Source organism: Hakea prostrata, chromosome 4 (genome assembly GCF_041222555.1).
Source record: "Hakea prostrata isolate BN-2017 chromosome 4, UWA_Hpros_2, whole genome shotgun sequence".
In the NCBI taxonomy this organism is placed as follows: Eukaryota; Viridiplantae; Streptophyta; class Magnoliopsida; order Proteales; family Proteaceae; genus Hakea; species Hakea prostrata.
In genome coordinates this window covers 1,471,358-1,499,029 of record NC_142603.1, presented here as the reverse complement: position 1 = coordinate 1,499,029, position 27,672 = coordinate 1,471,358, and the positions used below count along the sequence as shown (strand labels likewise).

At 38.8% G+C, this 27,672-nt stretch overlaps 3 protein-coding genes across 5 annotated transcripts; all 3 read left to right on the top strand.

Moving 5' to 3' along the window:
- Nucleotides 1-786: 786 nt before the first annotated feature.
- On the top strand, nt 787-6,500 carry LOC149016962 (putative ubiquitin-conjugating enzyme E2 18). The gene is made up of 6 exons (XM_089151262.1): nt 787-1,018; nt 1,167-1,270; nt 1,399-1,501; nt 1,594-1,657; nt 5,209-5,297; nt 5,413-6,500. Exons 1-6 carry the CDS (start codon nt 989-991, stop codon nt 5,506-5,508), a joined length of 486 nt encoding a protein of 161 aa, XP_089007388.1. The 5' UTR covers nt 787-988; the 3' UTR covers nt 5,509-6,500.
- Nucleotides 6,501-11,505: 5,005 nt separating this feature from the next.
- Nucleotides 11,506-21,385, top strand: LOC149016961 (BEL1-like homeodomain protein 6). 3 transcript variants are annotated; one of them, XM_089151261.1, is made up of 6 exons: nt 11,506-11,997; nt 12,110-12,243; nt 13,021-14,269; nt 19,366-19,745; nt 19,854-19,914; nt 20,221-21,385. In XM_089151261.1, exons 3-6 carry the CDS (start codon nt 13,175-13,177, stop codon nt 20,923-20,925), a joined length of 2,241 nt encoding a protein of 746 aa, XP_089007387.1. In that variant the 5' UTR covers nt 11,506-11,997; nt 12,110-12,243; nt 13,021-13,174; the 3' UTR covers nt 20,926-21,385. The 3 variants fall into 3 exon arrangements, with proteins under 3 accessions (XP_089007387.1, XP_089007386.1, XP_089007385.1); XM_089151260.1 differs by having other exon boundaries at nt 11,506-12,243; nt 13,111-14,269; XM_089151259.1 differs by having other exon boundaries at nt 11,506-12,243.
- A 1,318-nt stretch (nt 21,386-22,703) lies between these two features.
- Nucleotides 22,704-25,740, top strand: LOC149016960 (BEL1-like homeodomain protein 11). Its single transcript, XM_089152855.1, has 5 exons — nt 22,704-23,244; nt 24,124-24,308; nt 24,396-24,724; nt 24,824-24,884; nt 24,990-25,740. Exons 1-5 carry the CDS (start codon nt 22,704-22,706, stop codon nt 25,110-25,112), a joined length of 1,239 nt encoding a protein of 412 aa, XP_089008981.1. The 3' UTR covers nt 25,113-25,740.
- The last annotated feature ends 1,932 nt before the right edge of the window (nt 25,741-27,672 follow it).

The window sequence follows — 27,672 nt, the reverse complement described above, 5'->3', positions numbered from 1 at the left end:
ATAAAAGAAAACGGGGTTATTGTTGAAAAGAAATATAATAGACGAAAAAAAATAAACAAAAAAAAACATTTGTGTAAATCAGTATAAACATCAAAGCACAAAAAAAAATGAGAAAATTGATCCTTGTGATGGAGTGCGTGGATTTCAATTTGAACTTTGACCTCCTATATAAATTCATCACTAATCTAGTCTCCGAACAATGGAAACCACACGAAAAATCATTCTTCATTTGTTTAATAATATTTGAAAAATAAAAATAAATATTGGTGGACCAATAATCCCTTTAGAGTAAAAAAGGAACCATCCCATGAGAGCGACCGGACCACGTATGATCCAGTCACGAGTAATTGAAATGTAAGTTTTGGTCATTGTTGGGTGGTTTGACAGAGACGGTGAGAGAAATGTGGTCTTTTATTGATTTGCATGGGGTAATATCGACATATAAGGCATAAAAAAACACTAGTAGAAACTCAAAAACAATGACCCAAAATTTTCAACTCCGTTTTATCGAAAAAGTAAAAGAAAATTAGTTGTCAACTTCTTAGCCGGTCAACCCAAGTTGGTTGGACCAATCAATGATATATGGTCGAATCAAACTTTTATTGGTTGGTTTTGGTTTGTGATTTATGATTGACCCATAACCATAAGGGTTCGGTTAAGATTTTATTTATATATTTTTTTGGTTCTAAAGATTAAATAATCAATTGGCCAAAAAATAAAATAAAAAACAATCAAAAGTGAAATATATAATTGAATAAAAGAAAGTGCAAGAACGGGTGGGGACAATACCATACAACGAGGGAGGAGGCGGACGGTATCCTCCCCAAGTTGAAAACTATAAATGGTCTCGCTCTCACTTTTTTTTCTCGATCGTCTAATCTGAGTTCTTCTGGAAAATCAATTCTTCGATCCTTCACTTTCTCGATTCGCTCATCAACACCCTCACCCTAGGCACCTCTAGGTCTCTCTGCTGCCCTGTGGAAGAAGCATGACCAGTTCTTCCGCTGCTTCTCGCAAGGTTTCCTCTCCCTCGTGCTCTATTCGGTTGTTTTTGTCGATTTCATACCCTAATTTTACCCTTGTTTGTACTTCTACGCATATTTTATAGTTTTTCTTCTGTTCTCCTTCCACTTCAACCTTTTCTTGGTTAATTATCGCTTTTTCAGGCTCTGAGCAAGATCGCATGCAATCGACTCCAGAAGGAACTCGTCGAGTGGCAGGTTAATCCTCCAGCAGGTTTTAAACATAAAGTCACCGATAATCTCCAAAGGTTAGGGTTGTTAAATTTTATTTATGTTTCCACTCGATTGCAAACTCTAAAACTGATACGTGTCTTTTATTCATCGTCATATTCTTTGATTTGCGTTTTAGTTGCGTTTGTATGATTCTTTCTTGAAGGTGGGTTATCGAAGTTACAGGTGCATCCGGAACTCTTTATGCCAATGAAACGTATCAGCTTCAAGTAGATTTTCCTGAGCATTACCCTATGGAAGCGCCTCAGGTAGAGAAACGGTCCGATTTTCTGTATTGTTAATTGGTATTACTCCCAAGAGAATTTTTGAACTCAAATGAATTTTATTTTGGCTTGGACAGGTTATATTCGTCCCTCCTGCTCCGCTGCATCCACACATTTACAGCAACGGACATATATGTTTAGGTAATGGGTGAAGTATTTCAGCTGCTTTTGTTCTGAAAGTTCGCGCTTAATCTCTGTTGGCACAGTGCTACGGATGTTTTCCTTACCCATGTTTGTGGTGGCAAAGCCCTTGATTGCGAATCAGGGTGATCCTGTGGTATATAGTTGCTCCATTCTAAGTGTAGGCTTATACTGCCCGTAAAGTGCTACTGTAGCTGTCAAGTATTTCATTGCTGATGTGGTCTGTTTAGTCTGCTTTCTATCTAAATAGGAATGGAATTTTCATCCAGTACGATGATTGCATGCATACTATACTCTGTATTGTTTTTATTTATGGGGACATGGGATTGGGGAAATGAACTTGATCATATTTTGATGGATAATGTTTGTTGCAAGGCATGTTCCCCTTAGGTAGGAATATGTCTGACGGTATTTTATTTTGTGCATTGGATGAAGATGAGGGATTCTTTGATTGACTAGTTTCTTTTCCTATCAGTGCCAATTTGACGTTTCGTTGCCTCAAATCCTTAAGCTAGCTGGACGCTGCCTATTCCCCAGTTTTAACTTACACAGTGTTTTACATTCACTGAAACTCCTGTGTGGTATTAGGCTGTCAGATGAATATTATTTGCGTCAAGTGAGTCTCATTTTTTAATTAGTCTCCATTAACAAGAGTGTTACAGAAGCAACAGGAAGTGAAGATCTACACATCAAAGTGATCCTTTGACCACATGATAAAGGTCAGAATCTTCCTAGACACTTAGTCCCACATTTCCACCTATAGACCAAACTTTCTAGAGAACCACATTCCCTGAAAAACATAACTCATCCTTCAAGTGTTCCTTACAACATGCCCTAAAGAGAGCTTGTTCTCTTAGCTCATTGTTAAGAGATTTCCCTATGTGCCCGATCATCTCCTCTACCAACAGATAGCATACCCGCTTTGATCAATTCATGTGAAAAACATGACATACTAACACTCTGTTCCCCTCTTTTGAGTCCACAGAAAGCTTTTCTCATTATTCAAGTAGGGTAATTGGATATAGACAGAAGCCTCCATTTTTCCTAGCATGGTTCAAAACCCACCCATATTTGACAATTAGACAAGTTAAAGCAATTACTCAATTGCTTTGAGCATCTGAGTGATCAGTGGATTACTGAAAGTACAGTATGGCCTGTCCAAAACAATCTAACTGTTTGAATCATTTAAATTGAGAAATTGGATCTACGGATCTATGGTGCATTTGAAATTTGGTTGTGTGAGGAGTTGAATTCAAGTGGTGCTCAACTGTGCAAAGCCTTACAACTGAACCTCCTAAAGGTTCTACTACCTAGAATAAAATCTATTTTAATTGAATTTTAGATGCCACTGTTTTAATCTCTTCATATCAATTAGACCTTTAGATGACAGATGAGAACTTCCAACAACCAAACTGCCGCCGATCAGCACAGAGGGCTTCCATTGAATGGCTTTGTGGAGGTTGTGGGTGTGAAACCAACTGGTTCATGATCTCTCTCCTCATTTCCCTTTGAGCTTTTCCTCTCTCCTTGTATGTTGCATAACCACAGATTTCTACTATTCATAAGTGTTCTGATTTTGACTTCAAATAAGGCATTTTATCTCTACATCATAGGCTTCACAAGGTCCCAACTAGATACAGATTACCATAGATTGATTTGTTTGTTTTCCAAGTGGACAAACATACCAATCTTTTCCTCTATTCCTTTAACCATATTGGTTATGTTGATCTCGTGTTTGCTTTTGGAGTTTAGAAATGCTAGTGCTGGTGAAAAGTGCAATTGATAATCTATGTGGTGTGATGAAGGTGATGTATTATATTATTACATGTTTTCATCATAAACCTATGAAGTGTATGTTTCGTTTCCAGAGTATCGTTTCTATAGCTTACTAGCCTAGGGATCAAATAGTCAACGGACTAGGTAAGAAAAAGTTGGTTGATGTTCAACTTGATTCTAACAACCATTTGGCTAAACAACCATGTGCTATATATATACATACACGCACACATTTGCATACACATTCAATGTACAAATATATCATATGTGTTGGTTACCTTGTGTCATTATTATTTGCAATGTGAAGATAATTTGGATGAGATTCTCCCTTGTTTTAGTTTGCTATTATAGATCTCTACTCTTTACACTCTACTTTCTATAGTTTGCCACATGTTCTGTTTATGAATGGGTGTTCTACTCTGTGTTTTGCCATATGCTATATTTATGGATGAGTTTGTTTTCTCTTTTTAGGCCTTCCCTATGAATACAATCTGTTAAAAGTGTATTGGGAGCAATAGGTGAAAGTTTAACATGTTGCCTGGAACTCTTATAAAGAAATGGATTTCTCCTTCTCCAATTGCTAGGAGAGATTGGTTTGCGGTTGCTTGTAAATGAATTTCTTAATAAATGTTGGAAAGGATTCCAAATCTCTTTCTTACTTCTCTGCTAAGTGTTGGTAATGCCTTCCATTTTGCTTACTCAAGCCTCCCAATTATTTTAGGGTTGCTCAGGCATGTTGAAAAGATCTATATGGAACCTATCCAGCTAAAAATTGCACCGACATGATTTGAGATCTATGTTTCTTGGAGCAATTTGTGATTATTCACTTGCCTTTTCTTTTCTTTTTTTGGGTTGGTGGGGGGTTAGGCAGGGTAATCCTTGATTATCTACTATTTGAGTTGGGAGCAATTCTATTGATTTTTTTTTTGGTACTGGTGCTTTTTTTAATACTGGAAACAAAATGTTTTCAAAAGGGTCGAACCCACAACCTCTCCATTGAGAAGTATGGATCTTACCACTTAATTAACCCTACATTGGTAGCAATTCTATTGATTATCAACTATTCGAGTCAGGAGCAATTCTATGATCCTTATCTGTTGGTGAATTATCCTTCTAGAAGAATTGACAGTGTAGTTGTTGGATGGTACTTGACCTACAAAGATGGTCCAGTCTTTAGAACAGTTTGATTCCACTAGCCTTATGCTTTTGTTTTTGGCAGCTACACTTGTCTTCTTCTTCTTCTTGCTTCTTTTTTTGTGCGCGTGCGGGGGTGGGGGTTACTAGTAATTTTTGTTATTTGATAAATGATAAGCTACATGAAAGTCGATTGAGGTGGCACGGTTACGTTCAATGGAGGCCCTTAAATGCCCCTAAACAGAGAAGTGATTTAATCAAGGTTGAAGGAATTAGAAGAATTAGGGGCAGACCTAAGATAACCTTAGGAGAAGTGGTGAGAAAGGATATGCATAGCTTAGGGCTTATCTAGTATGACCTCAAATAGAGCTGATTGGAAGGGAAGGATCCATGTGGTCAACCCCATAAAGTTGGGACATTGTTGGTGTTGTAATAGTAATTTTTGTTATTTGAATGTATAAAATGGACTGCTTGCCCGGTTTATCCCTGTTGGATGGTAATTGTCACTTCTATATTACTAGAGTGCATATATTTTCAGTTGCCCCACATTGATTACTGCCATAAAAAATGTATACTGTCTTGAGCCTAGTAAATATGATTTTTTCACACTGACATTTGTTTACATGTGTTCTGTGAGGCAGATATTTTGTATGATTCTTGGTCCCCAGCGATGACTGTTAGTTCCATCTGTATCAGCATTCTTTCTATGCTATCGAGCTCGACAGTGAAGGTTTAAATCCAATCCCATATAACTTCCCTTTATCTTTCTATAGGAGGGAGAAAAACTATTTTATCACCATTTTCTTACTAAACTCACTGAAAATTATGGAATTTGTCTATGTCAGCAACGACCTGCGGACAATGATCGCTATGTGAAGAACTGTAAGAATGGGAGATCTCCAAAAGAGACGAGATGGTGGTTCCATGATGACAAAGTATAATCATAAAATGATTGCTGACCAAAACACATGCCTTTGGTTGGTCAGTCGAGAAAGTAGGTAGGTTGTATTCACCTCTGGAAAAAAGGTGGAAGAGGTGTTTATTAACCCCAACCCCATCCCGGGGCCTCTCATCCCCTCCCCCCCTCCCCCAAAAAAAAAAAAAAAACTTTTCTCTTCCCATTCTGCAAAGTTGGGTTTTGGAACTGTTGTTGACAAGTCTACTGTATATTTGCATAGCTTGGTATGTATGAAGAAGCTAGTTTCTGTTTTAGCAAAAAGGTTTTTAAGTGCCCAATAGAGAGCTTGTTTGGAATGTAAGTGGTATTTGGAGAATGTATTTCCTGGATTTTGTCGTAGTCTTGGTACCTTCTGTACCATAAACCTAACCTATCTGTTTATATGTTATATATTCTCTTGCGCGTTCTCTTTGGTATAATTTGTGGTTGTATTTATATCCTATTTTTAGAAACTGACTTCTGACATCACTTTATGAGTTGAATCTGTTTGGTTATTGGCCCGAGCTTAAATTGCGAAGTGAGAGATGTTAGGGGCCGGCCAATATTTGCAGTCTCCTTTGGAGCATGCCTCATCAGCTTTGATGAGTGAGGCCTTAACCCTTCGTTCTGGGCTCCCCCCACACAGTGGCGGAGGCAGTGGATCTATTAGTTGTGGAATGGGATTGTCAGGTGCTGAACGATTTCATTAATGAGGGATCTTCACTACCTCCGCTAGATATTAGTCCTATCTTAAGCTGATGTTATGTATCTAAGTTCCTTCTTAGGGAATGTTCTTTCTCTTATGTTTTTATGATCGTCAACTTTACAGTAGACGATCTAGCAAGGAGGGCCTTTTGGGTGAGCGTACTTCAACTTTATCGTTGAAGAGAGTTTTTCTATGTTTTTCTTTTTATTTGGTAAAATATGAGTTTATTTAAATTTAAAACCTCGTAGTTTTTAGATTACCAAATAACTAAGCCCGAATAAAAAAAAAAAAAAAAAAAAGATGATTTCAGTCTAGAAAAGCTGTTGAGTTTGTGCTACTTTCACCGCCAAGCAGTCCACAATAATATTGTCCTCCCTCTTGGTGTGAGTGAAGGCGAGAGGGCCAAAGGACGACGTTAAAATTTTGTCATCATTGACAATTTTGCCAATTTTCCAGTAAGGTTCTCTCTCAAGATGAGCTAGGAGATTGATAATTTCTCAATTGTCACCCTCAACTATGAGAGTAGACAACCCCAAGTCATGTGCCCATTGTAAGGCTCTTCTTAGAGCAAGTGCTTCCGCCAACATGGTTGACTGATCACCACAATCCTCATAAAAGCAAAGTTACATTCACCCATTGTGATCCAGTGCCACCTTCCAAACTAGCTAGTCTCTACAATAGATCATTGATGTAGCTCGAGCTATCTATGTTAATTTGTTTGATAACCCTAAGTCATGTGCCCTTTGTAAGGCTCTTTTTAGAGCAAATGCTTCCACTAACATAGCTGACTATTCACCACAACCCTCAAAAAAGCAGAGTTCACCCCATGTGATCCAATACCACCCTCCACAAAACTAGCTTGTCTCTGCAGTTGATCATTGATGAAGCTCGAGCCATCCATGTTAATCTTTTTGAGAACCCCAAGTCTTGTGCCCTTCGTAAGGCTCTTTTTAGAGCTATTGCTTTCGCTAACATGGCTTACCACTCACCACAACCCTCATAAAAGCAAAGTTACATTCACCCCATGTGATCTAGTACCACCCTCCAAAATCAGCTTGTCTCTGCAATTGATCATTGATGTAGCTCGAGCCATCTATGTTAATTGTTAGCCAATCTTTGGTAGGTGCTTCCCACTGAATCAACTCAATCTCTTGGAGAGTTGCTTTTTAGCATTGATCTTGCAAAGATAGTCTTCGGTTAAAGTCCTTGCATATCTGAGTAAGTCCCAAGGATGCTTTGATCTTTGTCAGTGGATAACATTGTCATAGTTAACCCAAATGGTCCATAAGCCATTAAGGTGCAATAACATATTCTCTTTAAATCCCCATTTCTATGCCTGAAAATAATGAGTTCTTTCACCTACAAATGTAAGGGTTGATGCTCTTTCCACAAGCTTGAATATAAAAACGATCACACCTGTTAACTAAAGGGGCAATCCAAGAAAATGTGTTGCACATCATTATTTACATAACCACAAAAATAGCATTGAGTGGAGAAGTTGCAGCCTTGACTTTTGAGTATATATGGAGAAAAGAGTCTCTTATGTAAGATTTTACAAATAAAAAATGATTAATTTAGAAACCAAATCAAGATGCCATACTTTTTTGCCAAACATAATCTAGTGGAAGAAATGAATTAGCTATATCCCCAGTCTGTAAGCCAAGGCCACTATGAAGATTTCATTAGCTGTGGGATACCATATGAGTCTGTCTTAACGATCAAAGACAGGGATGGGAATTTGTATAGTTGCTTCCTCAATATCCGGTGACACCAGTCTTTAAGAAGATCCATGTTTTATGTGCTATTATGTTAAGGGGTAAAGAAAATGTTCTACTGTATCACCCTTAATGCTACTACTGCTGCTAGTACCAATATGAAGGGGTCAGGTGACATATTGTGTGGTGAGCTATTGCATCATTGAATATTATGAAGATCCTTTTAACTTTGTAAAGGGTGGACTCATGGAGAAGTGTACATTCTTCTTCGGGTGCAAAAGAAACCATCTGTGTTCTACTCATTGCTCCTATCATTGTCACAGTAGAGGCTTCTTGTGTAAGTCAACTGATGGAAGAAGGGAAGGGCTTGTATGAAAAAGTAATTTAATTTAGATTAAAAAAATTAGAAGAGTTATGGCTGACCTAAAATAACTTTGAGAAAAGTGGTGAAAAAAATATATGAATAGCTTAGGCCTTGTATCAAATATAATGTTAGGCAAAGCTTATCTAAATGTAGGAATCCATGCGATGACTCCATTTATCAATCTAAGCTAGCCAAACAGAAAAAAAAAAAAGTATATGTTGATTACTGAATTGAGTCAACCATTCTTATTAAAGGTGTACGCGTATATAAGAGGATGTATTGATTGTTACGCGTGCCTTGAATTCTTTTATCAGATTTTGAAGATTGATCAATATTAATATATATATTTTGGTAGACAATTTGAATGATGCATCTTGCATTTTCTATGATCCAACTCTCCTAATGGCTTGAGCCTTTTATTTGATTGAAATTCTACATTTCGTATACAATTATTGTGAAACGTATAGATTTCTTAGGGTTTGAGTAATGGTTTTGTAATGTTCTAGTGCTGATGAGATATCTTTGTTTATGTATTTTCCCTCTAGCTAGTGGTTCTTATTTTTTGCTTGTGAAATCAAATCGCATTGTTTGTTATTTTGACTTTTTTGCCGTTTCTAGATGTTTATAAAATTTTTATTCTTTGCATTTTTTTATGAATAAAGTCAATTTTTACACACAAAAAAATGTTCATAAAATAAAAAATGATATAATAAGATGATACATATCATAGTATCATACATTGAATCGCAGTACGACATTTAGTGCGTTAACATTCCGTTTCTAATACTTTCTTATAGTATAATATAATTACATTCAAACTCTTTTTCACCGTGTAACTAATTCTTTTCTTGTAAAAAATAGATCCACGAATCAAAGTTGCACGTTTCATTCTCATCCGTATCATTGATTCCCAGGTTACTTAAAATTGCTTGGGTGCGCAATTAATGTGCAACATTTGCAGCGAATGGTCATGGTCGAGATCGAGCGTCCATCTCCAAAAGTGTGTTTTTACACTTTTTGAAAAAACGGACAGTCGAGATCGAAATCTTGACGACCGTTCACAGTACATTGCTGCACATTAATTGCTGCACATTAATTGCACAGCACTGAAGTCGAGCTACAAGTTATTACCTTGTATTCAATAGAACAATTTAACTTGCTTATGAGGATTGAAGCCTTGGTATCTTGCTTCCATGGTTTCTTTAGTCGTCTTCCTAAACTCCGCCACGAGGAAACCTTAAATGGTGTACCGCTTGAGGTGGAGAGAGCCTGCTGTTTATCCGCCTCTTCTTCTTCCTTTGTCTCCTTTCACCTAATTCTCCATTTTCTTAAGCCTCTAGCTATCTCTTTTCTCCTACTTCTTTGCTTTCTTAAGACTTTGCAGTTTTCTCTATCATCGCCACTTGCCTCTGTTTGTCTACCTCTTTTTCTTCTCCTCTTCGACCGAGGAGATTCTCTGCCATTTCTCGTTAAAAAGTTATGGCTGGAACACCACCTTAGACACCTCTTCCAGATTCACCGCAGCGACAACCTTTTCTGCATTATTGGTGCCACCAATGCGACAAGTGAGTCGTCGTCAAGAGCATAATTGAATTGATTTGCTGAAGGCTAGCTTTGTTGAATCGATAACCACCGCCTCCCACTTTACAGCATCGATTCCAACACCTAGCGAAGGAGACGATCAAAGTCAAGTGGTGGTTGTTCAAGATGTTGTTTCTCCACCCTTGTGGCGTGTTTTTTCTTCCGCTGTTGTGGGGTGTTGGTCTCCGCTTTTGTGGTGTGTTTTCACTTATTTAAACGCTTGTAATGGAGGACACATATTTTGTATCTTTTGAGCTTAATGTTTGCTATTTTAATTACATCTTTTTTTCTAAGATTTTATTGGACTTGACTCATACCTTAGCCTAGACGACCTTGTCTATTACATGTATGACAGTTTGATCAATTTCCTTTCTCTGGTTTGGATATTTTTGTTCGAACTTTGTGTTTTATGCATGTATCTTTGTGTATTTCTTTGTTTGCTATTTTTCAGTATTCTTTAACGTTCAATGAATGAAGTTTCAACTTGGTTACCAAAAAAAAAAAAAAAAAAAAGGTTTCAACTTCTTACCCAGAAAAACATATAGTCAATTAGTCATCTTTGCCATCCTCACTTGGATAAATTGCAAGTAAACTTGGAAGTCATTTACCAAAAAAAACAGAAAAGTAAACTTGAAAGTCTGGAAATATAAACCCCTGGTAAATCGCCGTCATTGGCAGAAGTTAGACATATTTTGCATCCGACGTGGCAATGTTTTTTGTGAGAAGCACTGAAACATCCGACGTGGCAATCACTTTTGGGTCTTCTGCCCTACTCTACTAATCAATCCTCGCCGTCGATCGACAATAATTTCGCGAATATCGAGGCCTACTGTTGCAGGTTTCCCTGACCCAAATCTCCACCCAATGGGTTCTCAGTCTGTCGCTGGCTCTTTGCGGGCGCAGGCGCTAGCGTGTTGGATACGCTCCTATGTCAGAGTATCCATCCCATTCCATTCTAGCTACACCTACATTTTAAAATAAGAGCTCAGCTAACGATGTTAGCCATGCTGCTGTGCTGGGATCAATAATTTGTACCAAGATGCATGCAACCTAAAAACTGGTACTGGGTTTTTGGTTGAAGCTGCATCATTATAGCTTAGTTTGAGCTTTACAAGCAAGCAAACGGATACTCGTAGAGTTAGTTGAGACTTAAATACTTCTTGAGTTTCAATATGAGAATCGTGTTTTTTTATTCGTATTATTGTTGGGTTGGTTGAATGAAGCAACTGTTACATCAATCAATAACATAAATGGGTAATGAATAAAACAGTTTGAAGAATTGATATTATATTGACTGAACAATCAGAACGAATAACAACAATCTGATAGCGATGTCCGATTAAATCATTCTTTTTTTTATCTGGTGATGCAACTTATCTTTCACATGTTCTCAGAATTCAGAAAACCCAACAACACAACGACAACGCATGCAATCTTTATTGCCCTACAAGAAATATTGTTTATTCTGTGTTCTAGTGTCATCATCAAACCGTAGATGTCCCCAAGAAGCCGTGGAGAACGAATTTCCTTTTGGGTTTTCCTTTTTTTCTTCTTTCTTTTTCGCCAAAATTTTATGGGGTTTTTGAGAGTGGACAAATCATTCAGAGGGAAGAGACAAAGGAGCTGACTCACTAAGGAATATCTAATTAATTATGTTCTAATTAGGATGATGGTAATCACCATTGTTTCTTTTTCTTGTATTATAAGAACAAAATCTAAAATATTTAATTTTTATGGTGTAATATGTTGCGGCATTTCACATTCTCCCGTAAGTTCTAGGAGTGCGAGAGAGAGAGAGAGGGAAAGTTTGAAGCAGGGAGAAGCAACAAGGGAGATGGGTTTAAGAGAGGTTTAGGTCTACCTACTGGTAGTTAGGGATTGAACACCCTAACAACAGCAACAGCAGCTGGAGGAGGGAGAGGAGGAAGAGGAAAGAAAAAGCAACAGGGGAAGTTCTGGTTTTGGTATTTTTTGTTGTTGTTGCTGTTGTTGGGTTGTCTTGCTTGTGTTCTCGAGAACCATTTATTAAGTTGTTTCATGGAGAGAGCGAGAATGGGGATTTGTCTCTCACGTGAAAAGATGGAATGATGAATAGAGAATATGAGAGTTAAAAAGGAACGCAAAAGGGTCAACATATAATTGCTGTAGCTGTGTTGTTCGTAGATTATTATTCTAGAAAAACAAAACCCTTTTCAGAAACGCATTTATTTTTTTATTGTTGTATTTGTTCAATGAAAAGGGATTATTGTTTGGAATCTCGGGATCGGGTTGTCTCCACTTGGGAAGAATTGTTTCAGCGGATCGGGTTTCTTTCGAGCTAGAAACCGAGCTTTTCTGCTCCCCACGGAAGACACAGCAGCCTCGGATTTTCAGGTTCATTCTCTACTATCTTCCTTTTTGTGCTTATCTTCTTCTATAGTTGGCGTTCAATGAGAGCAGAAAAGCTATAATTGTTCAATAAATTCTTCTTCACAACCCCCACCAAAAAAGAAAAATGATAGTTTTTCTCCAGTTTATATTTTCTCATCCCTTATACTGTTGTTTCTGATGTGGGGTTTGAAGGAAAAGCCCATATGATAGCCCGGATGATGACAACAAAAATGTGGAATTTTCGTGTGTATCACTATCATCCCAGTGGATACATGTTTGTCTCCTGTGTTCTTATTCTCTGGGATCTGGGCACTGAATTCCTCTTTGGCTTAAGGGGTTTTGGCTATTGTTTTTCATCTTGAACTTCCAATATTGTGTTACTTGTTAGAGCAATTGGTTCATGGAGCATGATATTTTCATATTTCTTCATCCCGCTTACTTTTTCTGTTGATGGTTGTACTAGGTTATAGCAAGCTGGGCTCTCTCTCTCTCTCTCCCTCTCCCCCCCCCCCCTCTCTGTGAGTGTGCCTGGTGGATAGAAACGGATATTTCTTTCTGTCTACGTTTTTTCTGGTACTCTCTTGAACAGGGACTAAAAATTGACAGAGAAAGGCCTTTTCTTTCCAAGTCATTTCTCTCGGTGGTTAGGTTGGCCACTTGGCTGCTTGAATTTTCCGTATGGAGAATCTGAGCTGTTTGAGATTGTATAATTCAGGAATATTGTTGTAAATTAGGTGAACACATGAAGATAATCATAGAAAATTGATATTGTATTTTCAGAAGCTAAAAGGAAATTTCTTGGGTCACACATCGGCTGCTAAGTGCTAATAGCCCAATTCTTTATCACTGTTCTTCTTGGAGGTGGTTCAGCTTTTGGAGCCTAATTCCTCGACAGGGAGGCCGGTGATGCTTTGTCTTTTGGGGTGGAATAAACATGGCAACTTACTTCCCTGGTTCCAGCAGCCAAAGAGAAGTCACACCAACCCTGTATTCAAGGGATGCCGTTCCAACTTCATATGCTGAGGCTCTAGTTCCTCCTGGCAACACGATGATGTATCTGAACTACTCATCTTCTGCTGGGTCCTATTCAGATTCACTGGCTGGAAATTCTCAGCCTCAGCAGAACTGTGAACTCCAATCCATGGGAACCTTAGAGACTACTCATGCACAGCAAGGAGTCCTCTCAAACCTTGTTGCTTCTCATCTTGGGGAACAGCAACAGTTTGGTGAGTGGAGGGATGGTGGAAATGAGACATTGTTCGTGCGGCCAGCTGCTGGCTCTGCTGGTTTGCAGTCACTTAGTGGGCAGTTAAACGGCACAACGGATGATATGGTCCAGGGATCTGTCGCTGGGGACCCCCATATAGGTTTGCAAACACTTGAGGTTCTACATGGTGGACAGAATTTACAGGGACAAGGGTTATGCCTTAGCCTAAGTACACAGATCCCGTCCGCTGTTTCTGTACCTCCATTCCAGTACCGGAATTCTAACCCAGGTTTCTCTTCACTCTTGAATTCCCATCTTTCAGTGTCCAGAGATGATGGCAGTGGGACCAGTTCATGTAGGGATGATGAATGCTCTGAAATTAAACAGCCCAGGGATGCTGGATACTTGCAGTCTAGTTTTCTACGAGAAAATAGTGATGCTATCCGGGGGGAGGCATTGATAAACTTCCAATGTATGGTGGGACCAAAACTGATGCATTCTGATAGATCTCCTTACGGACTGACAGGTCCTGCAAGTGCCATTCCAAAATCCAAATACCTCAAAGCAGCACAACAACTGCTTGAAGAAGTTGTCAATGTTCATAAGGCCTTGAAACAATCGGAATTTGATAAACACCAAAATTCTCGTGGTATTGGTCCCAAAGAGACCGAAGGAGAATCAAGTGATACCTCTCAATTGCGTTCTACATCTGGGATATCCTCAAAACCTCAAGAATCAGGTACAAACAATGTTGAACACTCTCCTGCTGAAAGACAGGATATGCAGAACAAGGTGACAAAGCTTTTGTCCATGTTGGATGAGGTATGCATCATTGCGTCATTCTTTGAGACATACAGATTCAATAGGTCTCCCAATTTTCTATTACTTGCATCATTGCTATTATCTATTTCTTGTGGTGGCTTATCTAATTGACATCTGCTCTATGTTAAAGCTCCGGTATAATTTCTTTCGTTTCTTCCATCATTCTGGCCCAATGGATCCCTTCGAGCAGTAGTTCTCTTATGCGTGCAAATTCTTAATGACATGTGCTATTGAAGACCTCAAAAAGTTTATTAGTAAGGGTTCTCTCTTTAAACTTCAAAAGTAGCATGTGTAGAACAGCTGGTTTGCACAAATGAGTACCTTTAGTAAGTTCCCTAAAAATCAGTGGATGCATACCAGAAAAAATAGATGTCATAAAAACTAATGTTGTAAGGGCTTCTGTTGATTTCTTTGCCTGGAGATTATGTATAGGAAAGTCAAGCAATTTGTTTCCTTCCACAATATAGGGAATCGGTTATAAGATTGAGCCAATTGACAAGTGGTGTGAGAAAAGGGGGTGTTGTAGTTGAGCGAATTTTTTTTGGATGAATAAATAAATATATTCAACAACAAGAAAGCAAGAATACAAGGTCTTTAAGCAAACGACTGAAAAGAAGAGCTTAGACCCCAGGAGACAACAATAAGCTTGTTCCTTGGGGTATCATCAATAGGGGGATGGGGGATATCTAACAGTCTAGAAGAAACATCAAAATATATGGCATTCCAAATCCTGTCTATAGATCAGGATTTGGAGGTCCATCTTCAAAGATTGCGCTCCCACCAAAGTTGATGGATAGAGGCATAATACACTAGCTTACCATTCCGATCGCAAATGGAGGTACCTGTTAGGACCCCAGGATTAGGCGATGTGGAGGAGAGAGAGAGAGAGAATGAGGGTGAGTTAGGGTTAGTTGAGGTAATAAATAGAAGGGAAAGAGAGGGGAGAGGCATCGAATCTTTTGGGAGTCTTGTGGGCAGCCGTAGGCTGAGGGAACACCATGAGGTGTGGGGGGTGACTGGCACCATAGAAGCCAGTGTTATCTTGTTAATTCTTGCAACTTTGTAATAATTTTCCAACGTATTATAAGGGTTTTATCAACTGGTATCAACAGTATCTGAAAAGTTTCTCAAAACCCAAGACCAATTACGGGTAAACCTGAAGGAACGCCTCGAACGAGGCCAAATGGAAGCCAGGGCTTTTCCCCAGATAGATTTGGAGAAAGGGCAAGAAAAGAAGAGGTGTTCAAGGTCCTCCAAACCGTTCTAACAGAGGGTGCAACTGGGGCTAACGGGGATATGTCGGCCAATAATGTAGGACTAGGTGAGGAGAGCAAGGTTAAGGGCCCTCCAAAGGGTTAGGGAATGATGTGGTATGTAGCCTTTGAACCAGACCATAAGGGGGGTGTTGGGCCATGAGACTGCTCTCTAATTATCTGCAGTTGTCGAAATGTGTACATTGTTATGTTGACTATGAAAAGGTGTGATATACAATCTATCTCTGTCTAGTGATGGAAATATGGAATTTAAGTCATGTCCAAAAGGTCTTCTGCCAATTTAAATTTTCTAAGTACAGAGACCAATTCAAGATAAGGGAGCAAGCGTCTCACACATCCTTAAAATTGTCTAGTTCCTCAGAAAATCTTTTTATTTCTCTCCTTTCATTCTCCCCCCAAACAAACTGCAAAATGAACCAGCTTCTTTACTTTCTGGTTTCCTCCCTTCTTGGCCCATTGCGTATTAAAGCATCCAAAGAAAGAACCATACATCTTCAAAAACTGCATATGAGAAGCAAATTATATGCTAGTATCAGTCAAATGGAGGAAAAGAGGCATAGAGTTTCAAAATATAATCCTCTAATTTTCTGTTTATGCCAAACAAAATTCTCAGCTTTCACCTTTCAGATGTATTTACAGTCAAAAGAACTAAGAAGTACCCAAGAGTGCACCCATCCATTCCTGAACATTGGGTGTAAATTTAAATGGATCCCAACCTGTGCTAGACGTACAATAAGAAAACAAAGGAACAAGCCAGCCGTCTTTTGAGGATTCTCAATGACCTAAAAGCCTTCATTCTGCATCTTTTGTCATCTCCATGCACATGACAAGGTTCTGCTGGCTGTTACATTTGCTATCATTATTATCTACTGTTGAAATTTATCAAGAAACAACATCCACCTAGGTGTTTACTCAGTTGCACCAAAGTAGGAGCAGGTCCATAGTCTTCTTGATAGGGTACAAGTCTCACCTTTGGAGATGTAAGGGTTGTTAAAGTGGTGCCCTTTTGGGCCAGACCAAGTGTAGTACTTGTTCTTATGTCTAGAGATTAATGAAAGGGAAATGATTTAATCTCTAACCACTGACATCCAATCACTAGATAATTCACTTAAGGACTGTCATCTGTTTCGCATGAATTCTCCAAAAGAAGTTCCGTTATATTTCTGTGGAATTAGTTCCGGTCTAATTAGAAATATGGCGTTGGTTTCTGACAGTCTTGACAATTTGGACAAATTTTCACGGCCCCAAAAAGGAAGGAATAATATGTGATGAGATATTGTTAAATTTTCAAAGGGAATAATGGGATTTTTGAGGGATTATAACTGGACTTTAACCTATGTCAATTTAATAGTGTACCTTATTCATTGTTTCTGCAAATATGAGAACAGTGCATGTTTTGAATTTCCATTAGGTGACTTCTGCTTCCAGTATTTTGAGTTAGGAGGAAATCGACTCTGACTTTGTGGACTTCCATGTCTGTCAAGTGATTTATCTAGATCTGATTCTCTGAAAGACAATATAGTATTTTGTTTCTTACTGGAAGATCAAAGATTACCACCCACTTTGTGCTTTGAAAATACCATCCAAGCCTAGAGGCATCAGATTTCAGCTCCATTTGCACCATTGAGCAATTTTCTTTAAGTTTCTGCTTTGCAACTGTCAGTTTGCCCCAAAAAATTTCTGCCTCTTCATTTTCCAGAGTAGTGTAGAATGATGATCATGAGATAACACTATGTTTTCTTCCATTTTGCATCTCCATGGTGCATGGTCTTGAGATTATTAATGTGTTGATTGAAGTAATTGGGTACAATTTTACCTTGACACTACAGTTCAGGCATCCTAATCTGTGACTAGACTATTCTTTTTTAGGTACAGAATGTGATTTTTAATTTGCATGCCTGTGTTCAGGTAACATAAGTTGAGAACAATAAGATAAAGTTGGGATCCGGAAGATCAGAAGTTAAAATGGGAAACCAGAGGAATAGAAATTTATTGAATAAATTTATTCAGGTTAGATCCAATGTCGACCGAAGAAGAAGTGATTACTCTATTGATATGTATATGATTCCATTTTGACCACTATCAGTGAAAGCAAGCTTGTAACTTCCATATTCTGAACCTGAAGGTTGTTTGACTCCATTAGGGGAGGAAATTTTGCCATGCTTGCTGATGCATCTCAACTTTTCATGTCCATGCACCTGTATAATCTCTGCAATGATATGTTTTCCTGTTGTGCATGATATGCAGATTGTTTGACTCGTTTCTTTTATGTTCTTTAGTTGGGGTAGAGTATGGAAGTTAGTCCTATGGAAGAAGATCACTAGTTTGTTATTTGATCTTTTAATTGCTAATTGGAAAGATCGCCAAAATTCTTTTCATGGGGGCTTGTCAGGGTTACTGTATTCTTATGTTGCCTGTCATGTTGATGTACATGAATCAGCCTTGACATTAACATAGATCATTGGGGATGCATGCATATCCTGATAAAGGCACTTTTTGTCTATTGTTATGTGCGGAATGGCTATTTCAGTCTTATCAACAGCCTAATGTTTCATATATAATAGTAACCCTTCCTCTTTCTCTACTAGTTGACAGAGCAACCACATTGCACACTGCTTTCTGGAAATTATGATTTAATAATTCGTTGGGAAGTGTGAAAATTTTCTATTTTCTTTGCAAATATAAAAGCTCCTAACAAGTTGAATTGTGATGAGTAGCTTAATAATACCCTGCTAAACACTGGAGCCTTGTGCACTGTGCATAGCCTTGTTATGCTTCATTATACCAATTTAATCCTTGATATATGTACTGCTAGTAATCCATGTGAACCATCTTATTCTATTGTCTTTTGTGTAAATAGGATCATTGTTTCACTTACTATTCATGTAATGAAGGTATCAACCAAGTAGAAATGCTACCTGGCCAAGACACATTTCCTGCATTTCAATCGGGGTGGTTGTGGTTAAGAAGTGGATAACTGGGATCCACTAGCTGCCAAAGCTTGAGTGATCTGACAGTTACCACTTTCCAAACTGTCTGTTTTAGGACCCCTGGTCGAAATGTAGTAATTTCAGCCTTTCTTCTGTTTCACCAAATTGAACACTTTGTCTTTGCCTTCTCTTGTCCAAAGTTGAAAGACTGAAATTCTCTTAATTCTGATCCCCCTCCTCCCCGGCAACACCCCCCTCCCAATAAAAAACTTTTTATTGGTTTCTCATCAAAGTAGTGATTGGGGGAAACCCCATTAATTTTGTTATCAGCTAATTGAGTTGGGTAACGTTTTCAGTTTCATTAGTTGGGACCTGAATCAGACTTTGGGGCCCAACTTTCAAAGGTTATTTGGTACACCCAATATTTGAAAAGGTACCTTAAATGAACCTAAATGTGGGAGCAACCACATCGTAAATGCCTTGATGGTCACAATTTGGAACTCTTTTCTTACCATTTTCCAAAAGCATAAACTGTTGAATTATAAAATATGACAATTCTGGATTCTAATGCCATATCTTATCTTATAGCTTGAATATTTAATTTTCTTTCTACCTGTTAAATGGTGTGTCCTCCACCTTTTGGCATAAATTGGTTGTCAACCCTGACTTGATCTGTGCAATTATGGCTAAGTCAGGAATACAAATCCTTCACTTGAGTCAAGTCGGACAAAATTTTTCACCAGAAAAGAATTCTGTTGTCAACATAGATAATGCAAGATACCTATTTTTCCCCCCTTTTTTAGGAGATGGCATCACTGCTGAAAATGTAATTCTAAGATTGTTTTCGGTTGGTCTTTGAGCATGAAGTTTTCATTTGATTCCCTTGTTGCAGGTTGATAGAAGATACAAACAGTATTATCATCAGATGCAGATTGTGGTGTCATCTTTTGACGTGATTGCAGGATATGGTGCAGCCAAACCTTATATAGCTCTGGCCCTACGCACTATCTCCCATCATTTTCGCTGTTTGCGTGATGCAATCAGTGGCCAAATTCGAGTGACACAGGTGAGCCTTGGGGAGCAAGATACTTCAGGAAACAGCAAGGGGGTTGCAATTTCACGCCTACGTTATGTAGACCAGCAGCTTAGGCAGCAGAGGGCTCTTCAGCAACTTGGTATGATGCAGCAACATACTTGGAGGCCACAGAGGGGGCTCCCTGAAAGCTCTGTTTCTATTCTTCGTGCTTGGCTGTTTGAGCACTTCCTTCATCCGTAAATTCCTTAAACTGCTTCTCTTTTTCTTTTTCTCCCCATACTCATGCTAGATATTCGAATGCACTTGGATGGTCTAATTCCGTTGCTAATTTTAATGTTCACCAGCTACCCAAAGGATTCTGATAAAATCATGCTAGCTCGGCAGACAGGCTTAACCAGAAGTCAGGTAAATGAGTAAAACAGAATGAATTAATGTACTAGTTGGTTACAGAACAATCTTCTAATGATAGTTAAACAATGCATATGCAACAAATTTGAGGATCAGCCATTCAATGGGTATATCTCCCGTCTGTTGTATTTGGTGGGAACATATCATGTGGTGGTTTCTTTGTCTGAGGATGTTTCCCTCTTCAATTTGGTGGTAAGTGGTAGAGTTTCTTGCCACTGAATTGATGGGTGGCTAATTATCGTGAGAAACAAAATCAAATCCATGTCATTAATGCTTTTTTATCTTTTATTTTTGGGGGATCAGGTGTCAAATTGGTTTATAAATGCACGGGTTCGACTTTGGAAGCCCATGGTTGAGGAGATGTACAAGGAAGAGACTGTAGACACTGAAATGGACTCAAATTCTTCATCCGAAAATGCACCAAAAGCAGTAAGGGATGAAAATAAGGCACCTGAGGATAAGATAGAAGATATTCAGCCAAATGTGAAGTCTGTGGTGACTGATAGAAGCCAGCCTGAACCATTTCATCACTTTAAATCCAATCTTGTAGCTGGTGTTGAGATGGATGGACAGGCAGCAGAAACTTCCTTTCAGGATGATACCCCTAAAGGAGGTGATATTGATTTTGATGGGACGAAATTAAGGGAGGATCAAAGATCTAATTTGGATGCTTGTAGCCTCTTCCAGGATGCTTACGTTCAGTGTGACCGGAATGTTGGTGGGAGGTTCGTGGCTGCTGCTGCTGCTGCATACGAAATGGCAGAATTGGGGAGGTTTGGCAGCACCAGTGGTGTGTCACTTACGTTGGGGTTGCAGCACTGTGATGGAAGTGGTTTACCCATGTCTGGTGGCACCTCCCATAATTTTGTCACCTTGAGAAGTGATGAAATGTACAATGCAGTAACTAACTCCGGGGCTACTGACACAGCTGATTACAACTCTCTGGATCCTGGGAACCGACAACAAAGATTTGGTTCTTCGCATCCATTCCATGATTTTGTAGCCTGAGGTGATGCTAGATTGGTAGACCGTGGTAGAAAACATGAGCTTTCTTCAAGCAGCTGGAGGAAAATAAAATTAGTTACAATAATGTCGGGACATAGGCTATCACTTTGGGTATATTCATCCTGCTTGCAAACTGTTGAAGGGTGAAACTTAGTATGAATAGAAACATTGAAATGACAAAACACCACTGTGTACTATAGTGAGATTGGTGGGGAGGTAGCATGTCTGTAAAGATGCATTTTCCCTCTTTTGTGTAAAATATGCTGATGAAAAAGAAAAAAAGAACTTTGTATAATTATTTTCATATGAAATTTAAGAGAAAGGCTTCATCTTCTTCTTCTTTTGTTGTTGTGGGTTTGGTTAAAAAGGCTTCATCTTATTAAGGGTGTAGTGAGATTGATAGAACTTCTTTATTTTGATGTCAGTAAATATTTTTGAACCTGTAAAAAGCTTCCTACGATCCTGGGGTATTGTTTCCCTTAAACATGGGGCCTTTTTACTTATTTTGCTCTAAAGCAGTTCTGTTTAGGAGGGGCTTCAGTCCTGTTTCTGAAGTAAAAAGAAAAAAGCATTAGAAGATGACTCGAACCTGTGGATAAAGATTCTTCTCAACTCTGATTGAAGGAAAAGAAGGCCTTTTTAAGCAGTACAGCTCTGCAGCAGACGGCCAACCTCTCCGTCTCAGCGTGTTTTTTCGTCTCAAAGATACTGGAGTCAACAGGCAAGCATTGGCTCTGTTTTTGCGAGTCGGAAGACTGCCAAGACTTGGCAAAAACCTCTTCTTTTTGCAGTGCTGTGGCGACCAAAAAGCCCATGAAACAGAAAAATCAGAGAAACCCAGCAGAGAATCCGAATCAAAATCAGAATCAGGGATTTTCTGATGTTGTTATTAAATTTTGAAAAAGACTCCCGGCCGACCACCGTAGTCTTTCACCCTAGTCCTAGTTAACCGTTTATCGAGAAAAAAAATGTTCAGTTAACCAAAAAGACCAAAAGAGCATTGAAATCCTAAAAGGACAAATGGGGAATAAAAAAGCCGATGAAATAGCAAAATCAGAGAAACCCAGCAGAGAATCCGAATCAAAATCAGGGATTCGCTGATGTTATTAAAAATTGAAAAAGACTTCCTAATTCCTACCACCGTAGTCTTTCACAAGAAGAGAATATGATGCTAGAAGCCTAAAACTACGGCGACTCTTATGCCTGCAGGGTGGTAGGTGTTAGCATAGCGCAATGTTTCTTTTCTTGTATCGAGAGTCTGACAGTCAAGAGAGTAAAATATTTCATATGTGGTTGAAAGTGTCGCATCTCCTGAAGTAGATTAATCCAAAGATTTTAAAAGCCACTTCGAGCTTTTAGCTTTGTTGTTTATTTTATTTCCGCCTCTCTGCTGTAAGGGACTCGTGTTCTATAATTGAGAGGGACCAGTCGACCACGGTATTCTGTCATTGTGTTTACTCCCTTTTGTTTTTGGATGTCTAAAACCAATAGAAAAATGCACAAACTTTAGATCAAGGGGTAAGCATGTAAAGTCTAACAACATGTACTCACCGATAGGTATTTCTTTCTTTCCTTCAGTGCTTCAACATGGGATGTTCTGTGCTATAACCTCTATTGGATTTACCATCTTCTGGGTTTTGACTAATCCTAGCTATCAGATTGATCTAACAAGTTTCATGGCTATCCATTTCCTTGGCTAATAAGCTGAAGTAGCTCTCAATCTTCTTGGCTAGTTTGGATCGAGCTTTCAACCTTCTAGGCTAGTCTGAATCGGTGCTACTATGGTTTCTGAAGACTTGCCATTGGATCCATCGAGTGTTCTTCACCCTTTCACCATCACAGATTTAGACATACTTCCCAGCATCCAATCTCTTGGAGAACGAAAATCTACATCAATAGACCTGGTTGAAGATCCGACCTTAACTGAAGATTCTGAGACCTGCAACAGGAGACATTTAATGAATCTTCTGGAAGTCGCAAAAGATACTGATTATCAACAGTGCCGGGGATTGTCACTCTCTCTTGGTTCTCATCTCCAGTCTCCTACACGGGTTCCTTCGCTCCGCAGCTGGATTGGTTCCGTCAGGTGGGTTCCAAATCTCGCCAGTGAGGAAGTGAAAGAAACTCGTTTTCCTGGAGAGGAATGCATGAGAGAGAACTTCGCTTCCTTTACTTCATCTTCAGCCTCGGGCTACCAATCTTGCTCCACTTTTCATGACCTTGAATCCTTTGCCACCATCACTGGGTGTTCAAGATATCTGAAACCAGCTCAATCCCTTCTCGAAGAGGTTGTTGGTGTCGGGTTGAGGGATTCAGAGCTAAGTTAAGATCAACTGTTGGGGTAATTGTATTACAAATTCTTCAAACATACAAAGATGAAATCGCAATACAATTGAGAGATGAAGATCGTCTTTAGCAAATTTGAAGAGCTTGAAGTAGCAGCCGAACGAACCCCTGATTGATGAGGTTGAGTCACACCTTGATGCTGTCTTTAAGGTAATTGATGCACCCTACTACCAAGGGTTCTTCGCACCACCACCTCCAAGATAAAGCAACCTCCAACTAGAAGATGAGGTAGTTCTTCTAGTCCCTTAAAGGAGCCAAAAGCTAGAGCACAACACTTAGACAACTCAAGAAAGAAATGAAATTTGTAGAACAAATAATGTGAGTGAGGAGAGTCACAATAGCACACAATATGCAAAGAAGGATTGGGTTTATATAGGCCCAAACCACACCTCCCCACAAGGGGAGAATCAATTCTCCACTAATGGAGAATCAATGGTTTGTCCCTCCTCCACTAATGTGAATAAACCCCCTTGACTTAACTTCCCCACTACTTGGGGAAGTAACTCTCATATTCACTTCTTTGGAATGAATAGGCTTTAACCCATTCAAAGACCTTAACCCCCACTCATGGTAATGGCCATGAATGGTCATGAAGTTGAAATGAGAAATAAAGGTCAAGAGTTAGAATTTGAGTAATTCCACCATTCAAGTTAGCCCACCTCATCACCATGATCAAGACCAATGTCATGAAGAGCCTCATAACCAAAGCCATGAAGGGTCTCCTTTAACCAAGGTCATGAAGGGCCTCCTTAACTCATGGTGCCTCATTACCACCCTTACCACAAGGGTCCCACACACAAACAAAACAATTAAATAAAAGAAAAGCAAAAACTAATTTTGAAACTTAATATATAGATAATATAGATTTTAATAAAAAAACCTCACATCAACCGTTCAGATGGTTAACCCATAATGGCAGGCGAGGAGCCCTTGGTGTCTCCAATGAGCTTCAAGGAGAGCGGCACTGTAATGGGTTCTTGACAGCCAAGGAACAGGAGCTTCAGATTAGAATTGTGAAACTCATTGCCTTGTTGGATGAGGCAAGATTCTTCTATCAATTGTTATCTACCTGAAACAACTGATAAATAGTTCTCCCGATGTTAACATTTGCTGGTTTGTCTTTCCAGGTTAATAGCAGATACGAGCACTATTATCATCAAATGGAAGAAGTGATTTCATCATTTGAAGTGATAGCAGGTCAAGGGTCAGCCAGGTCTTACACTTGTCTCGCACTCCAAGCCGTCTCCCAGCAGTTGAGTAGCTTAAGAGATGCCATTCTTGTTCAAATAAATGTGGTAAAAAGAGAACTTGGCCAAAATGTACCTGAAATCCAGAGCAATCTTTCACGAATTGGGATGATTAGCAAACAGAATCAAGCATGGAGATCAATAAGAGTGTTGCCAGAAATGTCTGTGGCAATCCTTAGATCTTGGCTATGTGAACATTTCCTCCATCCGTAAGGGCCAGAACCTGTTTTCGAGTGTTTTGTGTTTGTTCTTCTTCGGTTGTACCTTTGGATCAATGTTTTCAATTTCTTTTCATTTGTCACACACAGCTATCCCAAGGAATCTGAGAAGTTAATGTTGGCATCACAGACGGGCCTAACAAAGAACCAGGTAATTCTTACACTCAGCTTCTTCTTCGTTTGTATTTTACTGGTTATCCATGTTTGGGACTCCTAAATGTTTATGAAAACATGGTGCTCTTCATTGTGGTTTCAGGTTTCAAATTGGTTTATAAATGCCCGAGTACGGCTGTGGAAGCCTATGATAGAAGAGATGTACATGGAGGAATTCTCAGAGTCATCTACAATTGACAACTTATGCAACACAGAAGGCTGCTAGAAACCCATTTAGGGTTTTTTTTTGGTTTTTCAAAGGTGGGGGTAAATAACCCATTTCAAGACAGTTTTTCTTTTCCCGTTTATCTTTCATGTTTGAATGAACCTTTCGATACGAATCTAGACATATCAGGACTCATCCCTCAAACCTCATTTCACCAATTCGGTTACAGCTCTATCCCCTTTCTTTCTTCTATTTTATTTATTTTAACCCATTGCAGGCTACTGGAGTATGAAAGTTGTATGTATGTCGTAACCAATGAAGAAAAAAGTGTATGTATGTTGTAACCAATGGAGAAAAAAATTAGGCACTGAGTATAATTTAATAATAACTCGGACGCTTGTGGTATCGCAGAAAGTCCAGATCTTGGAAGAAGATGCTTTAAAAGCTGCAGATATCTGCACAGAGAGAAGCTTTGAAGAAGTTTGGCGGTTGCAAAGAAAGAAAGAGTGTGTTCATAATGTTGACGAAATCACTTTTGAATCTCAATGCTTTCCAACGGTACAATTCTATCAATATTTAAGGAATAATAATTTTAAACATCCAACAACGATCAAAGGGGAAGACCTAAATCAATTATACCTGAAGGAGTGAAAAATAATAAGATGGAACTACAAAAGAAAAGATAGTAGTTTCCTGCACAGTTAAAAAATCTGGGATATGGTCTGGTTTAAGTGGAAAATTCAGGGTTTTGTATTGGATTGGATCGATTACAATCAGATTCGGTTTAGACCAATTTTCACCGACTCTCATCCAAATCCAAAGATCTCTGTTTAAAGGTAGACCCCTCCCATTAAGGTTTTCAATTTTATTGGAAATCAACTAAAACGGCAAAACAATGACATGAAAATCCACAACTACCAAATGCAACCCCAAAAAGGGCAGACCTAGTCTTCTTATGAATCCATCTATTAAAACAAACAGGCAATGGCAAACAGCGAAAAAAAAATGTGAGCCGAGTGGAAAAACAGCAAAACAATGACGTGAAAAGGGGGGGGGGGGCCCCCTTTTTTTTTTTTCTCTTTTCCAAGTCCCACAAACTAGGGGGTACAAATGGCATACTCCAAATTAAGGACATCCTTGTCGGTCATACTATCCCATCTCAAGCAACCAAGCAATCACCATTTGGGATAAGAAAGTACATTTTTCAATAATTTTCCCACCCTACCTTTATTCCAGCAAACAAACGCAACCTTAGTGAAGAGCTGAAGTTAATAATATATATATATATAATACCCCCCCCCCCCCCCCCCCCCCCCCCCTCCTATATATATATAACATCTTTAAAGCAAAATAATAATAATAATAATAATAATAATAATAAATTATTATTATTATTATTATAATAATTTTATTAAAGGGACCGTGAACGTCTCATTGTAACATAGCTCCACTCATGCAATCAGAAATGACTACAATACAAATAACTCTTTTATTGAAGCACAGAAAGATGCAGTCATTCATCTATTTGGTACCATTCACACAAAACTTCAAAGCAGATCCAACCAAAGCAGGTATATATAATCCAATGCAATGAGCTATAGATTAAAACACTTCGATGGCTTAATTCTTCCTGTGCATTGCTTTCTCTTCTTCCATCTTTCCAGGAAATTGAAAACCCACACCCATAAAATTGGATCATATCCTTTATCCGCATCAAATTATCAATCCAAATAAAGATCAGGCCGGAAGAACAAAAATGAATGAGGCACTTTCTTTCTAGATCCAGATCCATTTGAGATGATACTGCAATGAAAATGTTCTACTTCAGGTCCCTAGAGATAACTTGGATGTTTATAAGCAATCATTTTGCAGATGCAGTGATCAGTATCAATTATCTGCTAAATTACAGGATTGAAAGACACATGCTAAGACATAAGGAATGAGAATTATGTCCAATCCTTGGGACACTGATTTAGTCATTAACCATGATAGGAGTGGCTCCATCATGGTGAGTGTTAGTTTTAAAGAGTTTGGCCTTGTCTTTAACTGTTAGTTGAGAGTCTTCGTTTCCTTGTTAGATTATATTTAGTTTCCTTTGGTTTTAGTTATGTGCAAGGTTTATTTGCTGATATAAATACATCATAGTCAGTCCCATAGATAGACAGATAGATCCTAGCATGTTCAATCCTGCTAGTTTATCAGAACCTGATAAGCCTACAATGGCTAGACCGCTAGAGTGTATAGGCACAAGAAGAAGAAGAGCAGCACTGATCATCCACTGGTACAGGGGATCATCCCTAGCTCTTCTTCTTCTTGTGCCTATACACTCTAGCGGTCTAGCCATTAGAGGCTTATCAAAACCAAATACTTAAATTAAAAAGCAAACATTGATGAATAGAGTAAGTGCCAGAGATTCATACAACTATTATCTAGTATTATGTCCATTCACGGCAATATGTAATTTCATTACCCTAAAAAAGTAGACCACAACATTCGGGGTTTGGTACTACAAATCAAATAAGAAGTACAAGGCCAAGTTGGAGATATAAGTTCAAAGCACCAGTGCATTATTTGCAACAACGGACGTTGTTCGCATTTCTCTGCTGTAATGCATGCACAT